Source organism: Vipera berus (assembly GCF_964194415.1).
Source record: "Vipera berus genome assembly, chromosome: W".
Classification (NCBI taxonomy): Eukaryota; Metazoa; Chordata; class Lepidosauria; order Squamata; family Viperidae; genus Vipera; species Vipera berus.
Genome location: NC_138210.1, coordinates 58,890,776 through 58,911,435, shown reverse-complemented (window position 1 = coordinate 58,911,435; position 20,660 = coordinate 58,890,776). Strand labels below are relative to the sequence as shown.

General features: G+C 37.0%; 1 protein-coding gene and 1 pseudogene across 2 annotated transcripts; both read left to right on the top strand.

Moving 5' to 3' along the window:
* The first annotated feature begins 2,516 nt into the window (after nucleotides 1–2,516).
* LOC308676325 (vomeronasal type-2 receptor 116-like) lies at nucleotides 2,517–3,153 on the top strand (annotated as a pseudogene). Its single transcript has one exon. The product of its transcript is annotated as a vomeronasal type-2 receptor 116-like (transcript).
* A 778-nt stretch (nucleotides 3,154–3,931) lies between these two features.
* LOC308676324 (vomeronasal type-2 receptor 26-like) lies at nucleotides 3,932–9,291 on the top strand (the record flags this gene model as incomplete). The annotated part of the gene is made up of 3 exons (XM_081342137.1): nucleotides 3,932–3,985; nucleotides 6,173–6,299; nucleotides 8,393–9,291. 3 exons carry the CDS (start codon nucleotides 3,932–3,934, stop codon nucleotides 9,289–9,291), a joined length of 1,080 nt encoding a protein of 359 aa, XP_081198263.1.
* Between the last annotated feature and the right edge of the window lie 11,369 nt (nucleotides 9,292–20,660).

Here is a 20,660-nt window from a genome sequence, read left to right as displayed (position 1 = left end):
AGTCACATTCTTGTAAATATCACTACTTAGTTTCAATCCTCCATCCATTTACAGTGCATTTTGTAAGTGGAATGCATATCTTTGAAGATATCCAAGACATGGTGTTATGTACTTTTAGATATTTCATAACCATTTTTTGTTGTTTTTGTATTCTACCTCATACAGTCAGATTGGTTTATTTTACTTCTAGTTAATTAAAGAAGTCAACCATGGCTTGTTGCATCAAAGATAATGCATTGCATCTGACAGTTATATTCTGTGTTTAAGTTTGATCTTAATTATCATTTTATCAGGGCAAATCTATTGATTGGGAGAGCATGATAAATAAATAATATATAGCTCTGCTGAACATTTTTTGGGGTTGTTTTTTTAGTCAAGGTGCCAAGCTTTTCAATAACTGTTAAGAGCTAATATTAATTAGCACTAAAGTGCAAATTTGCCAGATTTAATCTTAGGTTCAAGATTTAGTGATTGCCGGTATCAATTTAAATTTGAAAGATTAATAAGAGATATATGTTGCATCTCTTATACTATTGGGAAACATGTATGAACTGAGTTTGGGAAAGAATTGGGCTTCTGAATACTATTTTGAGTCCCTCCTACCCACCGACCATCCATCACAAAAAAAGTTCAGGAAAAGGAATTAGGGCAATATATGTCTTGGGGAGGGGGACGTGGTGGCTCAGTGGGTTAGGACGCTGAGCTTGACAATCAGAAGGTTGGCAGTTTGGCGGGTCGAATTCCGAGTGCCGCGTAACAGAGTGAGCGCCTGTTACTCGTCCCAGCTTCTGCCAACCTAGCAATTCGAAAGCATGTAAAAATGCAAGTAGAAAAATAGGGACCACTATGGTGGGAAGGTAACAGCGTTCCGTGCGCCTTTGGCATCTAGTCATGCTGGCCACATGACCACGGAGATGTCCTCGGACAAGCGCTGGCTCTTCGGCTTTGAAACGGAGATGAGCACCAGCCCCTAGAGTTGGAAATGACTAGCACGCATGTGCGGGGGAACCTTAACCTTTACCTTTACCTTTACCTTTATGTCTTGGGGAGGGATTTTAAATTCTTTGTTCAAGCTCAGTATAATTTCAACTTTTTATTCAAACCTCAGACTTGTTCATAAAACTCATTTGAAAAACTGTCCTATAAGAATATTTTTAAAACCTTTCCAATATATTTTCATGGAACAGACATTTGTAGATTTTTCTTTCCTTTGCAGCTTCTCTGACCCATGATTTGAACAATTGTTAACTGTAATTGTAATTATTCTTTTTTGTGCATACTATAATTAACAAGAGTTTAGAATTCAGCTTTTTAAAATAAAGTTTTATTTTATTTTCACTTGTGACATTTGTTATCTTCCAAAAAGGGAGAGAAGGGCTGAATTCTCTACATAGAATTCTTCTATAGTAATGGCCAGGAGACTACACAATTGGAATTACTTTTACCTTTTGTGTTTTGATGTTTTAATTGTCAAAAAAGAAGTATAAGGTGTGATAATGTATCTGTGTCATACATCAGAGTTAGGGGATGGTCAACAGATAATGTATCCCTGGGATATTTTTACAAAAAAGTAAATTACTTATAGTGGAGGTTAGTTCTTCAAGTGTTCTTATCTATAAAATGTATAAGATACAACAAAGTCAGAAAATCCAAGGAATACACACACACACACAGAGAGACACACACACGCGCACACACACACACACACACACACACAGAGAGAGAGAGAGAGAGAGAGAGAGAGAGAGAGAGAGAAATCCCACATTTGAAATCTCTTCAAATTACTTCAAAGGAACATAAGTGAATTTTATACATTAAATCACTTCAGTGATTCAATTCAGTTTAAAGGAATGGTTCAAATGACCCATAGGATTTATGCAGAAATGAAGCATATAGTAAATTTAGTAAAACGACAAACATCATTTCAAGTAGCAATGTTGAAATTGTTATATATACCCAGGGCTTTTTTTCTCATAGAACGCTCAGAACGGAGTTCCAGCACCTTTTTTGGATAGAACCTTGTAGGGTAGGCAAGGCGGGTTATATGACATGTGTGAGTTCCGGCACCTTTTTCTTTTACAAAAAAAGCACTGTATATATACCAACATGAACACCAACATGACCCCAACTGGGAAATGGCCATACACCAAATAAATAGTATGAGTTTGCTAATATAATCTATGCAGATTGTGATAATAGTTGAAAGTACTATATACATGTGTCCATTATTTTTATCCACTTCTATCTAGCTGATTTATGGATTCCCTCCCCTTATGAATGATAAAACTCCAGGCCTTTCTTTCTACCAGATGGTTCCCCCAGAACCACTTCAATATGCAGGAATTGTCTCACTGCTCCTGCATTTCAGATGGATCTGGATTGGGTTTCTTATCATGGACAATGATCATGGAGAAAAAATGGCACAAACTATGATTCCACTTCTTTCGAAAAAGGGTATTTGTTATTCTTTTATTGAAAGAATCCCAAAATTTAGTGATATTACTAAACTTGATGGTATGCTTCAGCAGGGGGTAAAAGTATATGAACATATCATGAGTAGTAAAGCTAATGCATTTGTGATTTATGGAGAATCTTTCTCTATGATGTTCTTGAGGTGGTTACAATATATGCCAAAGCTGGAACCAGTGAAAAGTAAACCAAAAGGTATTGTGTGGATAATGACAGCCCAGATGGAATTCACTTCATCAGCTTTTCAACTCCATTGGGATACAGATATAATCCATGGTGCCCTCTCCTTGTCAATGCACTCTGCTGAGCTACCGGAATTCAAATCATTTATTCAGAAAAAAAAATCCCTACAGTGCAAAGGAAGATGGGTTCATCAGTCTGTTCTGGCAAGAAGCTTTCAGCTGTGTTTTTCCTAATATGGCAATGAGTGATGTGTCTGACAATATTTGCAATGGAACAGAGGATCTGAAGAGCCTTCCTGGATCTCTTTTTGAAATGAAAATGACTGGTCATAGTTACAGCAGTTACAATGCTCTGTATGCTATAGCTAATGCCTTACATGCTCTGTCCTCTTTTAAACATAAACACAAAGTTATGGCAGAGAGAAAAGGAGGGAGGATACATAATCAAGGCTTCTGGCAGGTAATGGCACCACCCTCATCTGATGGAGCATCATGTACATAGGTATGATGGCAAAACTACAGTAGGTCTGAATTTCAGTAGTTTTCCCATCTCTTAGCAATTTAACAAAAGCTCAGAATTTTATCAGAATTCCTTTTAATTATTATTGAAAATACGATATAAATACAATACTGTACACTGATTTGTGCTGGGCACTTTTCCATGTTTAGGATTTTAATGGTGTATCTATTAATATGATTATAATAAACACATGTTTAACTCTAGAATTTAGATATTTTGGGGTGTAATAGAATCAGATTACTTTTCTATTAACCACCATTCTGAGTTTGTGGTAAACTTAAGGGAATAGTAGTGTAATTCATTCTTTTGTTTCTTCCCTAATGCACACCAATCTGGCTTCTCCCACTGAGCCTCATAAATGATTTCCAGTCAGAGAGAGAGAGAAGTCTAGAAAGTTCTTTTTTGGTTAACTTCAAAAGAAAATACCATCATGAAGAGGAAAATGTTCTCAAAACTGGCATTTAATTTTTTGCTCTAGATCAATTATTTTCTGAGGGGCGTTTCTTTTAACAACAGCGCTGGAGATCTGGTATTTTTTGATCAGAATGGAATAGTAGCAGCTGGATTTGATATCATCAACTGGCTTGCCTTCCCAAACAAATCATTTTTTCGTGTGAAAGTTGGGAAGGTGAATCACTTGGCTCCACCAGATGAACTTTTAACCATTGATGAAAAGGTCATTATGTGGCACAGTTGGTTTAACCAGGTAGGATCTAATTATCAGCCTAATAATCAGATCTAATTATCATGATTTTGAATTATGTGTCTCTATTATGATATGGAAATTCCTCATGTTCAACAGTCTCTTGAAAAAGTAGGTAAATTAATTTTAGTATATGAATTTATAGAATAATTGCTCCTCTGATCTACAAATGTCTACTCTAATTGCCAGGGTTTTCTCTTTATTATGTAAAAATTGTTGGAAGACTATGACTCTAGATGATGAACAACAATTAAAATTAATCATAAAAAGAACAAGAAACATAACACATCACAGACAAGGGTAGCACATCTGTCAATATCCATAATTTTGTAAAGATGGATTTAGATTAAAGTCCTGATCCAATGCCAAAAACCATTTCTGACAGTTCACAGAAAGCCATCAGGTCACTTACTGTCTATTCTACAATTCTACGATATTGAGAATGCTTGCTTCCTAGGATTCTTCGCTGGAAAGGAAAATATTTAGGTCATGTGGAAAATTAAAAATTCAGATACTTTTACATTTCCTAAATTAAACTTTAGGGAAAAGTGAACTTCCCTCATGAAAGAGAATTCACATTAGTGGATACTACTTGTTGTTTGTATACATGTTAACTATCATTTCTGTTTTCTCTCTTATTTCATTTATTGTGAAAACTGTCCTTAATATTTATGTTTTGCTGAGATGTAATTTCTGTACCATGGTTTCTTGATAACTCCAGTTCCGGTAGAATTAGATGGTAAAGAAAAAGGATATAACTAAATTGTTCACTGTATTAGTTATTCTCCTTTTAAATTTTAAAGAAATATATTTGGAGAGGCACATTTACTTATCAGGGAAGTTGCTGCTATTTCACATTTCTTAGAACATATTTACTTGCTAGAATCAGGAAATTCCCTTTCATAAGGAATGGGTTTTGTTTCTTTCTAGTCAAGTCTGGTAGCAATTTAGTGGGGTTAAACAATCCAGGACTGTTGACAATTGGGATTGAAAAATTCAGAGTTGTTGAAAATGGTCACCTCTAACATCAGAAATTGGTCATCAAATCAAAAGGTCACATACCGGTATGTGAAATGGGTGGCTATATAATATAAAACATAAAATGGATAGGTATTGTGAACCCCAAGAAATAATCAAATTAATGATTTTTTTTATTTAATCTCAAAAAGTCTAGCTTGTCATAATCTTGATGACTCCATTGATCGGATAAATTAGGAATTATGTGGTACTTGTGCTTAACCCTCTACTCTTTGCAAATGATACCATCACCCATTGGGGCAAAGTAGAGAGATATAGCATTGATAGTTCTCTTATAAATCAGATATGCCTGTAAACTACTTCTTTTTAATCTGCTAAAAAGTGCAATTAATCATTATGCTAAAATTTTAAGTAAGGAATTGATGATGGGAAATTCATAGAAGACTGCAAATATTATTAATGCAACAGCATTAATATGCTACAAAATTTAGAAAGCAATGTGCTGCATTTCTTAATCTAAAAAGTATATTTGATTTAATTTCTAGAGAGAAGTTTTTGCATAAATTTATTCATTACATCCAGTGGCCACTATCTTCTTTTATTAATACACATAATGAATTAAAATCCCAATTTAAAATGAAATGTAGAATATCAAATCATGCAAGGGTAAATATTTCTGTAGTTGAATACAATTTTCCTAGTTTCTGTGAATAGATGCATACAATTTAACAGGGTTCTTTGAAGTCCAGGAAAAAAACAAAATGGTATTTTGAATGCATATATGCAAATTGATAAGGATCAGAAATAGACTTATTGTCTCAGAGAGACATTTTGAACAGGTCAAGTAAGCATCTTGCTGTTGATTCATAAACCATTGTTTTTTTGTTGAGGGCTTACATTGCCTCTTTCAATTCTATGATTCTTATAATCTTCCCCAAATGGATATATGGAAAAGCTGAGAAGCTTACCTATTAGTTATGGATTGCAGTTATTCAAACTTACATTTCCAAAGGAACAAAAACCTATATATTTTTAGACAAAGACATACTTTATTGTAGATGAAAATACATTTAGATGTGAACATTTGGGAGAAAATAATTCACAACTTACAATTTCAAGGCAACTTGTCACCTTAGTACACAGAGTGAAGATATGCAAAAGTGAAATGGCTACGAAATAGAGCAGTTTATCCATCTGTAACAATAATTTCTAGTGTATCAACTAAGTCATCTTGAGTAGGCCCTTTGAACTTAAATTGGTGTCAAATTGTAGCTTTTCTTGTATCATTCTCCAATGTAAAACATTCCTCTTTCATTTTAGGTGAGACCTCTTTCTGTGTGCAGTGATAGTTGCTATCCTGGTTTCAGCAAAAAAGTGAAGGAAGGAGAGCCATTTTGCTGCTATGACTGCATTCCCTGCCCAGAAGGGACAATTTCAACTGAGAATGGTAATCCTCTCCCATTTGTTCAAAATAAATTCAGGCAATAAAAGAATAATGTAATGTAACAAGTAGATTTTTTAGAAAGCATTTTTAAGATGTGAGGATTAAAAACTTCTATTTACCAGAATGTCGAGCTGTCTCAATGCATTAACAACAGAGATTACCTAATTTTGTATCCATGTATGTATGTATACACACACACACACACACACACACACAGAGAGAGAGAGAGAGAGAGAGAGAGAGAGAGAGAGAGAGAGAGAGAGAGAGAGAGAGAGAGAGAAGTTGACACCTTTCTTATAGATCTAACAACTGCCATTAAAGAATCTATCAAATATTATTACTAACTTGTCTCTAAACACTTTTTTGATCAGTTTTCTCCAACTTTTTCTCATCTGGAGTCTTTAACACCACTGAACTAATTTTGAAGGGAACAGAAGATCCTTTAGACCAAAAAGGGCATCTAGGAAACAGATTACAAACAGATTACAAAATGGCAAGATCAGAACATAATTACTGATTTTATTCAGGTTTTAATTCACATTTCACCCTTAAAAAAATTCCTGAAAAACAGTTCATATTTTATTTAATAAAACAGCTTCCTGATAAATAATCAAATAAAGTCCTCATTTATATATGAAGCTATCCATTGGGAATTGCTATATTTCATATAGCTTCATTTTACATTATGATTCACTTTTTCTATATTAAATTTGAATCTCAAAATTATAAAATTACAAGTATATTAACATAAGTGAATAGAAGTTTTTAGATATGTAAAATAATAGGATGCAGCATCTTTTAATACCCAACATGATAAGAAATATTTTATTAATTCATTTATGAAACATATTTATATGGCACTAGATGTACTGAGTCCTTCGGGAGAAGGGCGGTATACAAATTAAATTATTATTATTATTATTACTTCCTTAACAGATGGAACCTGCAATATATCTTGCCTTCCAATCTTGGTGGGCAGATAGATATATACTGGATAATATAAGTAGTCCTCAAGTTATAGTCACAATGGACCCATTATATCAGTAATTGAGATGCCATTAAGTGAACTGACTCAATTAATAAACCCCATCCCTGCTGTACCCAATACAATTGTTAAACACATGTACAAATCATTAAGTGGAACATGGGGGAGTGGGAGGTTCAAGAGTGGGAAAGACCATGGGGAGCCAAATGCAGGCACAAGTTATCACTGGGATGCTAATGTTAACATTAGCAAGGGAAAGCAAACAGAGTGGTTTTCTTTTCCTCATTAATGCTGGTGAAGTTAACACTAGGTTTAGTAAGAGAAACAAACTGCTCCATTGCTTGGGTCCTATATGCAGCTATCATTTTCCAAGTTTGTGCTTCCACAATCATGCCACATATCCACAAACTGATTATCTGCCAGGCTGCATGGATTGCTGGGTTGAAGCAGTTTGTGGCTGTACTCAGAAAAAAAAGATGGTCACATGTGGGATTGTGCTGTGTGGCCCAACAATAGAGCAGCTTGTCCTCCTTCCATACCCTGACCTCCTGGACAAAGGAAATCTTCAAAAAGTAACTGAGTGATTGACGACCAAGGTAGACAGAAGTGTGAAAAACCCATTGAAGTGACAAAGCAGGCCCAGCACCTGTAGGACTCTGGCCAGGCAGGATGGGGAGGGGGGACACACTGCAACATCTCTGTTTTTGGTCATAAGGATGACTAACTGCAGGGGTGCTGTAGCTGATGCAACTTTGAAACTGGGTCGTATGTACTACCTTTTGTGGGGGAACTGTTGTAACTTCAAAAATCCAAATACTGTTAATAGCTTTAAAGTGAAAAAATGATTACATTTACTAAAGCAATTTATCTTTATTACACCTTTTGTCTAATCACATACAAAGCTTCTAATCTTAATATTAAATACAATCTGCAAGAGTAGAAGATCATATTGAGTATCAGACCAAGCATGATTATATGATATCTGTAGGCCTTCCTATATATGCATTAATCAAAATAGCTGCCTAATAGTATAACCAATCGTATGATAACACTCTGGCCAGATTTATGATATGCATGAAATACTAATGTTATACAATTTCTTCTATTTCAGACAAAAATGAATGTTTCAAATGCCAAGACAAATACTATCCAAACAAGAAAAAGGATTTCTGTATTCCCAAGGTTATAAGTTTCTTGTCTTATGAAGAACCTTTAGGGATCAGTTTAGCATCTCTTGCACTTACCTTTTCTTTATCTACAATCCTTATATTAGGAATATTTATGAGGAACCACAATACTCCCATTGTCAAAGCTAACAACCAGAGCCTGACCTACACACTCCTCATCTCCCTCCTGCTCTGCTTCACTTTAGCACTGCTATTCATCGGTAAACCAAGAAAAGTGGCTTGTCTTCTCCGACAAACAACTTTTGGCATTATCTTTTCAATGGCTGTTTCTTCTGTCTTGGCAAAAACCATTATGGTAGTTCTGGCTTTCATGGCCACCAAACCAGGATCCATAATGAGGAAGTGGGTGGGGAAACAATTAGCCAATTCCATTGTTGCTTTTTGTTCTCTGATCCAAGCAAGTATATGCATTTTGTGGCTGGCAATGGCTCCCCCATTCCCAGATATTGATATGTTTTCAGTGACTGAAGAAATTATCCTGCAGTGTAATGAAGGCTCTGTGACCATGTTTTATTGTGTCCTTGGCTATATGGGTTTTCTGGCTCTTATCAGCTTCATCACAGCTTTTCTTGCCAGGAAATTACCTGACACTTTCAATGAAGCCAAGTTCATAACCTTCAGTATGTTGGTCTTTTGCAGTGTTTGGTTGTCCTTTGTGCCAGCATACCTGAGTTCCAAAGGGAAATACATGGTGGCTGTGGAGATCTTTTCCATCTTAGCCTCTGGTGCTGGGCTTTTGGGTTGCATCTTTTTTCCCAAATGTTATATCATTGTATTCAGGCCTGGCCTAAATATCAGAAAACAACTAATAAGACAAAAATAAGTCTCTCCCTCTATTCTCAATGTTCTTAATTTAGACTTCTTTCTCTGTATGCAATCTAAGATATTTATGGAAAGTTATCAGATTTTGACAAAGTGAAATGAACCTGCATGTATCTCATCTCTTCTAATCATTTCTTGAAACTAGTCTTTTTTTCAGAATCTTTTCCCAAAGCACATTTATTTTTTAAACTGCTTCACTTCCTATTAGTGGATAGAAGGAAACAAATGGCACTAACAATCTAACAGTCATGAGGGGGGTTAGGGCAGTAGGGCACTTGTTTAGAATTAATCATAATTAAGTAATCATAAAGGGACACGGTGGCTCAGTGGGTTAGGACGCTGAGCTTGTCGATCAGAAGTTCGGCAGTTTGGCGGGTCGAATCCCGAGTGCCGCGTAACAGAGTGAGCGCCTGTTACTCGTCCCAGCTTCTGCCCACCTAGCAGTTCGAAAGCACGTAAAAATGCAAGTAGAAAAATAGGGACCACTACGGTGGGAAGGTAACAGCGTTCCGTGCGCCTTTGGCGTCTAGTCATGCCGGCCACATGACCACGGAGATGTCCTCGGACAAGCGCTGGCTCTTCGGCTTTGAAACGGAGATGAGCACCGGCCCCTAGAGTCGGAAACGACTAGCACGCATGTGCGGGGGAACCTTTACCTTTACCTTTAAGTAATCATAAGTCAGTTAGAAAACTACCAATATGAAAGGGTAAACCTAAAAACAAAACCAAAAGAAATATCCTGTAATGTAACTAAACTGGAACTTTGTTTTTATTCTCCATTCTGGGGTCAATGTGGTACCAAGTGAGATAGACCTCACTTAATGATCATTCAAATTTACTACAGACTTCAAAAAAGCTACCTATAACCTGTCCTTGAAGTTCCAACTTCTGCATACAAACCCTGTAGTTATGTGATTTCATTTTAGGCATTTGGCAACCAGTTTGCATTTATAACTGGTTGCACCATCCCATTGTCACATGGCCATGTATGCAATGTCAAATGTACTATAAGATTGGCTGCCAATTTAAGAAATATGGGCATATCTAGTATAGCTAGCCTGCTGAGTTTACTTCTATTATTCCTGATTAAAAACACAAGAGCAGTTAAATGTGGGATATTGTTTAACACATAATGTCACTTTCATTTTGAGATTATAATCCTTTTCCCATTACTAGAGGTTAAGACATTTGAACTCAGTGGAATTTAGATCTTTAAAGATACATAAACTTAAAATTTTAGCAAATTAAATGATCTGAGAATGCCAAAAGTGAAATTATCAGATAAGAAAGAGAAATATAGACAAATCTTTGAAATAAACCTGCCTAAATAGGTTCCAGCAAAACAGTAAGCTATAAACACCAGAGCCACATTTCTCTTTGGTCTCTAATGCATGCAGGAAAATTGCAAACATATTTCATTCTCTTCAAAGCTAGAAATTCCACTGAATCTCCAGCTCTTTCAAATTTCCAAGGTATTTTAAAAGGGACCCAATTCCATCCAACTTCTGACCTCTCTGATTAAATTCAAAGATTCTGTTCAAAGCAGCAATACCTCATAGATTTTTTGTAGGAATAAAGGACATAGAAATTTAGTAACATCTCAAACATAATTTTAATTAGCTTTGTCTATAAAGGGGAAAACATCTTTAAGGTAAAGGAATTTAAGGACATAATAGAACTCCTCATCAACGCTTAACTTTAGTCTTCTGTTAAATATCTGATAGATGCTTATGTGTTTTACAAGATTTACAGTATATAAGGCTTATTAATACTATGTATGCACATTCCTATCAATACTTGAAAACACAATACAGATATGGCTTTTACTATCTTTTCTTCTCTGTAGCTCATTTATGGCTTTGTCATAAAGTTTTGGAGAGATCAGTATCATCATTAAAGAAAGAACCGACCAGGGTTAGGCTTACTACACTTATTTACAGACCCAATCCAAAAGCTTAAAAATAAAATTATTTATTTAATTATAGCAGCCAAAACAATAATTTGCAACCCTGGAAAACTTTAGATGATACAACAGCTAAATTAGGGATTAGCAATTAGCATCTTCAATTGCCACATTAGAAAAAAAAATCACAGAGAAAGTTAAAGAATTGAAGATTTCAGAAACAGAAACAGCTTTATCAAACATGGTTGCATTTTATCATTTATTTTAATAGCAATAAATTATAATCTGGTGTGTTTCTTATATAGGATAAAATTTTCACATATAAAATATGTGACTTTTTATTTACGTGCTAGGAGATATCTTTCTGTATTTTTTTATATTTTTCCTGTATACATGTAATCCTTGATTTATGATCACAACTGAGCCCAAAATTTCTTTTGCTAAGCAAGACCATTGTTAAATTGGTTTTTCTCCATTTTATGACCTTTCTTGCCAGTGATTTATTGCAATTGTTAAGTTAGCAATGCGGTTGTTAAGTGAATCCGGCTTCCCCATGGACTTTGCTTGTCATAAGGCTGCTAAGGGTGATCACATGACTTCTGGATATTGCAACCATCATAAATATAAGTCAATTGCCAATTGTCCAAATTTAGATAACATGACCATGAGGATGCGGCAACGGTTGTAAGTATGAAAAATGGTCATAACTCACATTTTTCAGTGCCATTGTAACTTTGAACTGTCATTAAATGAACTGTTGTAAGTCGAGGACTTTATGTTAATGCTGCTACCTGATTTTGTGAAAGAAACAATAAATGAACTACTTCTCATTTAAAAAGAAAAGAAACATTGAAGTAGATGAGGGGTTATTTTTATTTTGCTTTTTAAAATTTTTAATGGCTAAAAGGCTGAGTTATAAAATAAATAGCCCACTTTTCATATGTAAATCAGTGTCAAAGTAGGGACACCAAATACTGCTGACTATGTCAAGAAAATTTCTGGTGGCAAAATTTAAAACAAATGTTCAGTATAAAAAGGTTTATTATAATATCCGCAGTCTACTTCTTTTGAGTCCTTCTCTGTGTCTCTGAGTGTGTTTGGTGCTCAGTGATTTGGACTGAACAGTCTATAACTATACTCCACTTATTCCTGTTTAGGCAGAAATGATTCATATTTATATTACAATCAATGATTTGATGGCTCTTCATTTATAAAGTTTAGGTCTGGCCTGCTAATTTCTTTGATCATCCAAAGTTGGCTTATATTATCAGCAAGCCACCTTCACAATACCATCTCAAACAAAACCATGAAAATCTCAAGCATATCTCTTGGTGTGATCACTTGGCCCAATATCACTATCAAAGTTCCAAAAATATGAATGGCTTTCAATCACTCAAATATTCCTCATCATTCATCCTTGCCAAATGCCCTAGTTCCTTTAAGAATTTAAGTGAAAACAATAGTTGAACTTTAAAAAGCATGATTTCTTCAGGTTTTCCCTAGGGAACTGCACTCTGACTTAAAAATTACCTTCTTGTTGTGCATCTAAATTACTATTATTAATTCTACTGTCAATCCAAATCCCATGGAAATTCAATGCCCAACACTAACAAAGACTGACGTAAGATGTTGCTTTTCTCTCTTTTTCTTAAAATATGGATACTATTTAGAGATCAAGAGAAACATTGCTGGCTTCTGCATGGATAAGGATCCCCAGGTTTGATCCTCAATAGATCAAGATTCAGATTTAAAGACTCAAGATCTGTAAATTGCAGAAATGTTAATGGCTTTGTTCTAGGAATAAAAGGGGTTCTTTTGCCCTTTTAATGGGAATGGCAATTTTACTGATCTTAATGCTAGTGTTGAATCCCCATGTGGTGTGCATGACTTATAGGTGCAGCATCTTTCATCCATATCCTCCATATCACAAGTACCATCATCCAGGAGACCTTATGGTTGGTGGAATTTCATCTCAGGTTGGTCCAGTCTCTGAAGACATTACCTTTAAAGATCATCCCTCACCAGTATTGTTTGGACAGTTTATGTAAGGGATTTTATTGTTTTTTATTTTTATTTTTCTATATTTGTATCTCTTGAAATAATAGATTATAGCATTGCCATTTCAAAATGTTAATTGACTGGGTGGAAGTTAAGGAGATCCTCAGAAAAGCATTCTTTTCTCAAACAGGCAAAATATAGTGTGGAATATAATGAGATGTTTAAAGCAAGCTTCCAAAACTGAGCACCTCCAAATAGCTGGGATTCCATGCATATAAGTCTCAATTATTGCTACTCTGCCTGAGGACTACTGTGGGGCAGATAGCTTGGGGAAGTCTGATTTAGAACGCTTTTGCATTTTTCTACATACTCCTCTTAAATAATATACATTAATTAGTCTTGCACCTAATAACTCCTTCAAACACACTACAAGATCTTCAACTAACAATACAAGAGTGTCTGGAAGCCTGGTTCTCTGCCACAGAACTGAGTATCTTTCTTTTACAAAGTGACATTATATATGTGGATTCCAGACATTCCCTGTGTTTATGTCTGAAATCATTTGCACATATTTTCTGCAGAAATATCTGAGTTCCAACAATAAATATTGACTTCTTTATCAATGTTCACTTGTACTTATATTAATCTACATCCTGGGGGCTTTTAATTTACTGTATCAGAAAGACAGAATTACTTGATGGGGTTTGCCTGCTATAGTATAATTACTGATTATAATATAAGAACAGGTAGAATATCCTTCTGATGTGCAATACTATTCTAATTGTAGTGGAGTTCCTAAGAATTACCAACACATCCTGGCTTTGGCATTTGCAGTAAAGGAGATCAATGAAAACCCACAAATCCTACCCAATCTTACCCTGGGCTTCCATATTTATGATAGTTATGACATTGCTAAAAGGACTTATCAAGCTACCATGCTGCTTCTATCAGCAACTGAGAGACTGGTTCCCAACTACCTATGTAACATCCAGAATAAAGTCATAGCAGTTATTGGAGGACTGGATGCTGAAATCTCCCTTCACATGGCAACTATCTTGGATATCTATAAGATTCCACAGGTAGGTTGGATATCCTTGCAGGCAAATGTCATACTACTTATACTGACCTACTTTCGCAATGCAGTTTTGTTTTGCAACATTATTTATAATCAGGTAAATAGTGGCTCAGTGGGTTAGGACGCTGAGCTTGTCGATCAGATGGTCGGCAGTTTGGCGGGTCAAATCCCGAGTGCCACGTAACAGAGTGAGCGCCTGTTACTCGTCCCAGTTTTTGCCAACCTAGCAGTTTGAAAGCACATAAAAATGCAAGTAGAAAAATAGGGACCACTACGGTGGGAAGGTAACAGCGTTCCGTGCACCTTTGGCGTCTAGTCATGCCGGCCACATGACCACGGAGACGTCCTCGGACTAGCGCTGGCTCTTCGGCTTTGAAACGGAGATGAGCACCAGCCCCTAGAGTTGGAAACGACTAGCACGCATGTGCGGGGGAACCTTTACCTTTACCTTAAATAGTTCAGAAGTTGAAAAAAATGCCTTAAAACAGATTTGTTTTTGTGCTGGACTTAGGCTCACATTGCCCATATATTTCATTTATTTAATAAAGTCTTTATTGATTAGCCCTTGGGCCATATCAAAGTGCAAAGTTCCAGCAACAAATTGTTACTAAAATTTGATAAAAGAAATTTAAAATGGAATTTGATAAAATACAATTTAAAATGGAATTAGAATAAAATACGATTTAAAATGAAATGGTAATAAAATACAATCTAAAATGAAATTTTAATAGTGAACAATAATTTAAGATATAGATAAAATATGATAAAATTATATTTCAAAGTCGCCCTTGCAATCTACCCCAATCAGTCCCAAATGCAGATCTCAACTGAACCATTTTGTTTAAGTACTGTGCTACGTTAAATGTTATTTTCAAGTTCTGGCCGGACATAAGGTAAGTTATTTTGATATGGGGATCCCAATGGGTCATTTGTTTGGTATATAGACCAAGATACCTGTCTCTCACCCTCTTATACAGGCAACAGTCAAATAGGATGTGAGCCAGGTCTTCTACCTCTGCCGCTCCGCAAATGCAGAGACGCTCATTGTACGGTATAGCATGAAATCTCCCATATCTGACCATTGTGTCAAGCTGTTCAAATCTTGCTTGCGTAAATATCTCCCTAAGATGTTTTGGAAGTTGTAACTTCAAATAATTGTCTACTTGAAAAGTACATTTATATTTACTCAGCCATTTCAAGTTACCCACCTTACTAAGTATAGCTATATCAGTTTGTGCTTCTATATCCTTAATTCTTTGGGCAACTCTTTTTTTGGATTGTTCTGTTACGCAAGAGACAGGAAGGCCACAGCTTCTTACAAAATTTGTTAGTTGGGTGATCCAGGAGATTTGTGTTTGTAGTTTTATTCGCTCTAGTAGGCATAACTTGGGGAGTCTGTCAGTCTCCATTTCATTAACTTTGCACCAGTAGTTATAAGCTCTAATTTTAGATAATGCATGAATTGTATGAATTCCCAATTCAGCTCTAACTGCTGCAGCAGATGTTCTTGGATCTACACCCAAAATAGATCTCAAATGCTGAGACTGTGTTTGTTCTAGGATTGTGTTTGAGTAAAGACCCCAAATTTCTGCTCCATACAAGAGCATTGTGGTAACCTTAGCCTTATAAACCTTAATTAATGGGGCTAGGGACCCTGGGTAACTATGGTTCTTTAGTTTGAGCAGTAAATTCAAATGGGCTTTTGCTCTAAATGTACTCCATTGATGATGGCAGGCCCAAGATCCAGTCTTGGAAAAAGTTATGCCCAAATATACAAAGGTGTTAACCTGCTCAATTGGTTCACCATTTAATTGCCACTTATGTCTCTGATGGTTTCTTCCAAACACCATTATTTTTTATTTAGATTTGCTAATGATTAGGGAGTTATCCTGGCAATAAGAGCTGAATCTTCTTAATAGCCTACGTAATCCTACCTGTGAGTACGATAATAAAATCATATCATCAGCATAAAACAAGCTGTTACAGTAAGTATTTAGGATCTTCGGCGTATGTACCAATGACTTGCCAGGGTTAATGAAGTCATTAATGTATAAATTAAATAATAATGGGGCCAGGATACACCCTTGCCTTATCCCTTTATTTGTGTGAATCCTGTTAGTCAGGGCCCCATTAACCCCATACCGCACCCTCAAACAGGTACTTGTGTAAAGGGCTTTAATCAAAGCCAGGAGTCTGGGTTCTATTTTAAGAGATGTCAGTTTACTCCATAGTACGTCTCTATTTACCATATAAAATGCTGCTGTAAGGTCTATGAAAGCAGCAAATAGGGGTCTCCTCTTATAGGCGTATTTGGCAATTAGACGGTTCAAGACAAAGCAGTTATCAATGGTAGATCTGTTTTGTCTAAAACCTGCTTGTTCTTCTCTGAGGATGTTGTTTTCCTCTACCCAAATTTCAATTCTGTTCAAAAGGTACCTAGCACATATTTTTGCTACAATGTCAATCAGGCTGATGGGCCTATAATTACTAGGATCCTTTTTATTCCCTTTTTTATATATATGGGGACAACTATTGCCATCTTCCACCCATCTGGTATATGGCAGGTGTTATTCATGTGTGTAAAAAGACCTGCTAATACAGGGCCCCACCAGTTGGGAAATTTCTTAAATAATTCTGCTGGTAAAAAATGCTCACCTGGGGCTTTATTGCTCTTTAAGCTTTTAATGATGAACTGTATCTCCTTTTCTGAGATTGGTGGCCAAGGGGGGGGAGGAGTTCTAAGGTTTATTAAATCACTGTTTAAAAATAGTTTCTTTACCAGTTTGGTGGGAGCAAACAAGCACTGATAATAACTCTCCCAGTCCTCAGCAGAGATTGGTATGTCGAATGCAAATCTCTGTTCCTTCAGGATACCTGCTACAGAGTGCCAAAATAATACTGATTTATGGCTTCTGGCAGCCAACTCGAGTTCTGACCAGATTGAAATGGCAAAACTTTTTTTCTTTAATGTTATAGTTTTTTTACATTCCCTTCTTGTGTGCAGCATGTTAGCTTGTATATGGGCAGTAGGATTCCTCTGGGCAAGCCTCATGGCTGCCTTCAATTTCTTTTTCAGTCGCTGGCAATCAGGATCAAACCAGTGAGGTCTACCCACTTGGGCTCTTTTTGTAGCAGGTTTAGCTGTTAGGTGTTTCTTCAGTATGTTACAGAGATTGGACTATTTTATTTATTTGAAATTATTGGGGAAAGGTTGGTTTTCTGTCTCTAAACAACCTCATGGCTTAGACTACAATAATATGCAAATTTTTGTGGTTCAGTATTTGCTATGTTCTTAGCAAAGTGCATGAACCATACCATAAATAGTTGATTGATTTAGTTTGATGCACCATATTTCACAAACAGTACAACAATCTTTTTAGCCTGGTCTTTGTGTTAAGGTTTTGAGTTTCAATAATATTTCATCAAAATCAATTAATTAATCTTTAATGAATTAGTATCATTAAAGAAATTAATCTTTAATGAATTAGTATCTATTGTTACCAAAGGGACCAACATTCAAGTGATTAGTATAATCCGTAATGTTTTCCAGTGATAATTTAAAGAGAAATTCATCTTATTCCCTTTAAACAAGATGAATCAAGCTCTGCATATAGAAAGATTTATGCAATGTTCATTAATATTTTTGTTATTAATATGGTTAAAGACAAGTATTTTGGAAAACTATCAGTTTTTTCAATATCTGTAAAATTTAATTGCACATTAATAAATAATTATTATCTCCAGTTAAATACAAAATATCCAGTATAATGTCAACGTTTTTGTTGGTGGACATGATTCCCAAATAACAGATCTGCCATGATTCAATTCAGGTTTTTTTTTCCTCTTTTCCCAACTGATGATTGCATTGTTTAATCTATAAACATATTTAGCTAAATTGTTAGAATGTGAAAGCATTTTCTAAACTATTATTCTTCTTCCTAAATTTGGAAAATCCCCATGACATGCTCTCATCCTTTTAAATGTGATTCTTAGATCAAAAAGCCTTTTTTTAAGGAATCACATTTTTCAAAACATTTTTGAAAAAGCATTTTCCTCTTTAATTTCCAGATGATACCTGTTTCTAGGTGTAGCAAGAGCTATCATCCTCATTTCAGTAATTCAAGCACACACATACATGAACATACAGTGACAGCAATGAAGGTATGGTTATGAAGGGAGAGTTAGTGGATTTTTATATATAGCAGTTTGTCCTATCAATTTTTAGTAGATTGTCCTTGCTCATCTTTGCTAGTTGTTACTTATCTGAATGTTACTTAACAGGAACAAGAGAAGAAAATATATTCTTAAGGCTGATTTTCTTTTTTTTTAATTTTCAATTGCTGCTTTTAATAGTATATAAGTAGAATTTGTTTCTACGTGTATTTATCACTAATTTCTTCTAGAAGTTTTCTTGCTTTCTTACACTTAGTGTTAGACATCGCTGTCTCCGCTCGTCATTCCGGACTTAACAGTGGCGACGAAGGTGGGATAGACGGCAGAACAGCGAAAGAACCGCGGAAAGCCGGCAGAGCGAAAAGCGGGAAAATTGAATCACAGTCAACCGAGCAGCAAGCGAATTAAGCTCACAGAATGGCGCAAGTTGGTTCCCTGAAGGAGTTTGACCCTAACTACCCGGAAGACTGGGAAGAATATGTCGGTCAAGTCGAGGGGTACATGCTGGTCAACGGGATCACGGAGGACAGGAAGAAGGCGGCGGCTCTCCTAACCATTAGCGGCACTCCGGTTTACCGGGTGGCCGTCGGCCTGTGCCAACCCCTGCCGGTCTCTAGCGTATCGTACGCCGACCTGTTGGCTAAGCTAAGGGTCCACTTCACCCCTAAACGGTCGGAACTGTTCTGGCGGAGGATATTTGAGAAGCGGAACCAACGGCCGGGCAAATCTATACAACAATTTGTGGCGGCAGTCCGAGAAGCAGCCCTGCGCTGTAAATACGACAACCTCGAGATTCGCATCAGGGACCGAGTGGTTTTGGGGCTGCGAGACGAACACTTGCAAAACCGAATTATCTCTAGCCCACAGGCAATCTCCAAGAAGTCTTAGACGAGCTACTCACGTACGAGTCTACAGGCAGACGCGACCCCCCCTACAATAGCATGGCTGCCTCAGCCGAAGTTAACCTTGAGAGCCATGTGGACGGTGGCCTAAGTTCACACCGTATGTTAGAAGGAAGGACGAATTGTCATCACACTTAGGATGCATCCTGTGGGGAAACAGGGTTGTTATACCAGAGAGTCATAGAAACACAGTGATTGGGGAATTACACGAAGGGCACCCCGGAATTGTGCGTATGAAGGCCCTAGCTAGAAGCCACGTATGGTGGCCAGGGTTAGACACAGCCATAGAGGACAAAGTAGCTGGGTGCTACCAGTGTCAGCGATCTAGACCAGAGCAAGCACACACAACGGTACACAAATGGGAAGAGGCTAGGAACCCGTGGTCCAGGATCCATATTGACTTCGCTGGCCCATTCCAGGGCCTCACATTCCTAGTAGTAGTGGATAGCTACTCCCGGTGGTTGGAGGTCGTGCCTGTGAAGTCCATGACGTCAGCCAAAACCATACAGGTCTTACGGGGACTCTTTGCCACTCATGGGTTACCTGACGTAATTGTTTCTGACAACGGGCCCCAATTCACATCTAATGAATTTCAGGACTTCCTCAAGGCCAACTGGATTAGGCACGCGACATCAGCACCCTTCCACCCCTCTTCTAACGGCTTGGCAGAACGGAACGTCAGAACAACCAAGGACGCCCTCAGACGAATCATCCATGGCGACTGGCATCAGAGACTGGCTCAGTTCCTGTTGGCCCAACACACCACGCCGTGCGCGGCCACAGGGAAGAGCCCTGCTGAAATGAGGTGGGGCAGGCGATTGATAACAAAATTGGACAGATTACACCCTGACAGACTACCTGCTGAACACAACCCGGTTACACCAACCAGGTTCCTGAACATTGGGGACATGGTGTGGGCTAGGAATTATGGACAAGGGGACAAATGGGCACAAGGGGTCGTGATTGACAAAACCGGACCTTTATCTTATTTAATTGATGGGGAAGGGAATCAGCTGATTAGGAGACACATCGATCAGTTAAGGAAAAGGGCCCCTGAATGTGTACAAGCCAACAAAGAGAGGGAAAACACTACAACTGACACTGCATTTTCCCCAACCAAGGTTAACAAAGCACCAGGAGGTAAGGGGAGGAGAATACAATTCAGGTTAATAGAAGCAAACCCCCAGAATTGTAACGCAGGGATAGAAATAGCGCCCCCTGACAGCCCACCTGGGCCATCCAGCCAATCCAATGAATCCCAACAACTACAGCCCAGTAAGGAAACACCACCAGAGCTGCCCACACTCACAATAGGGTCA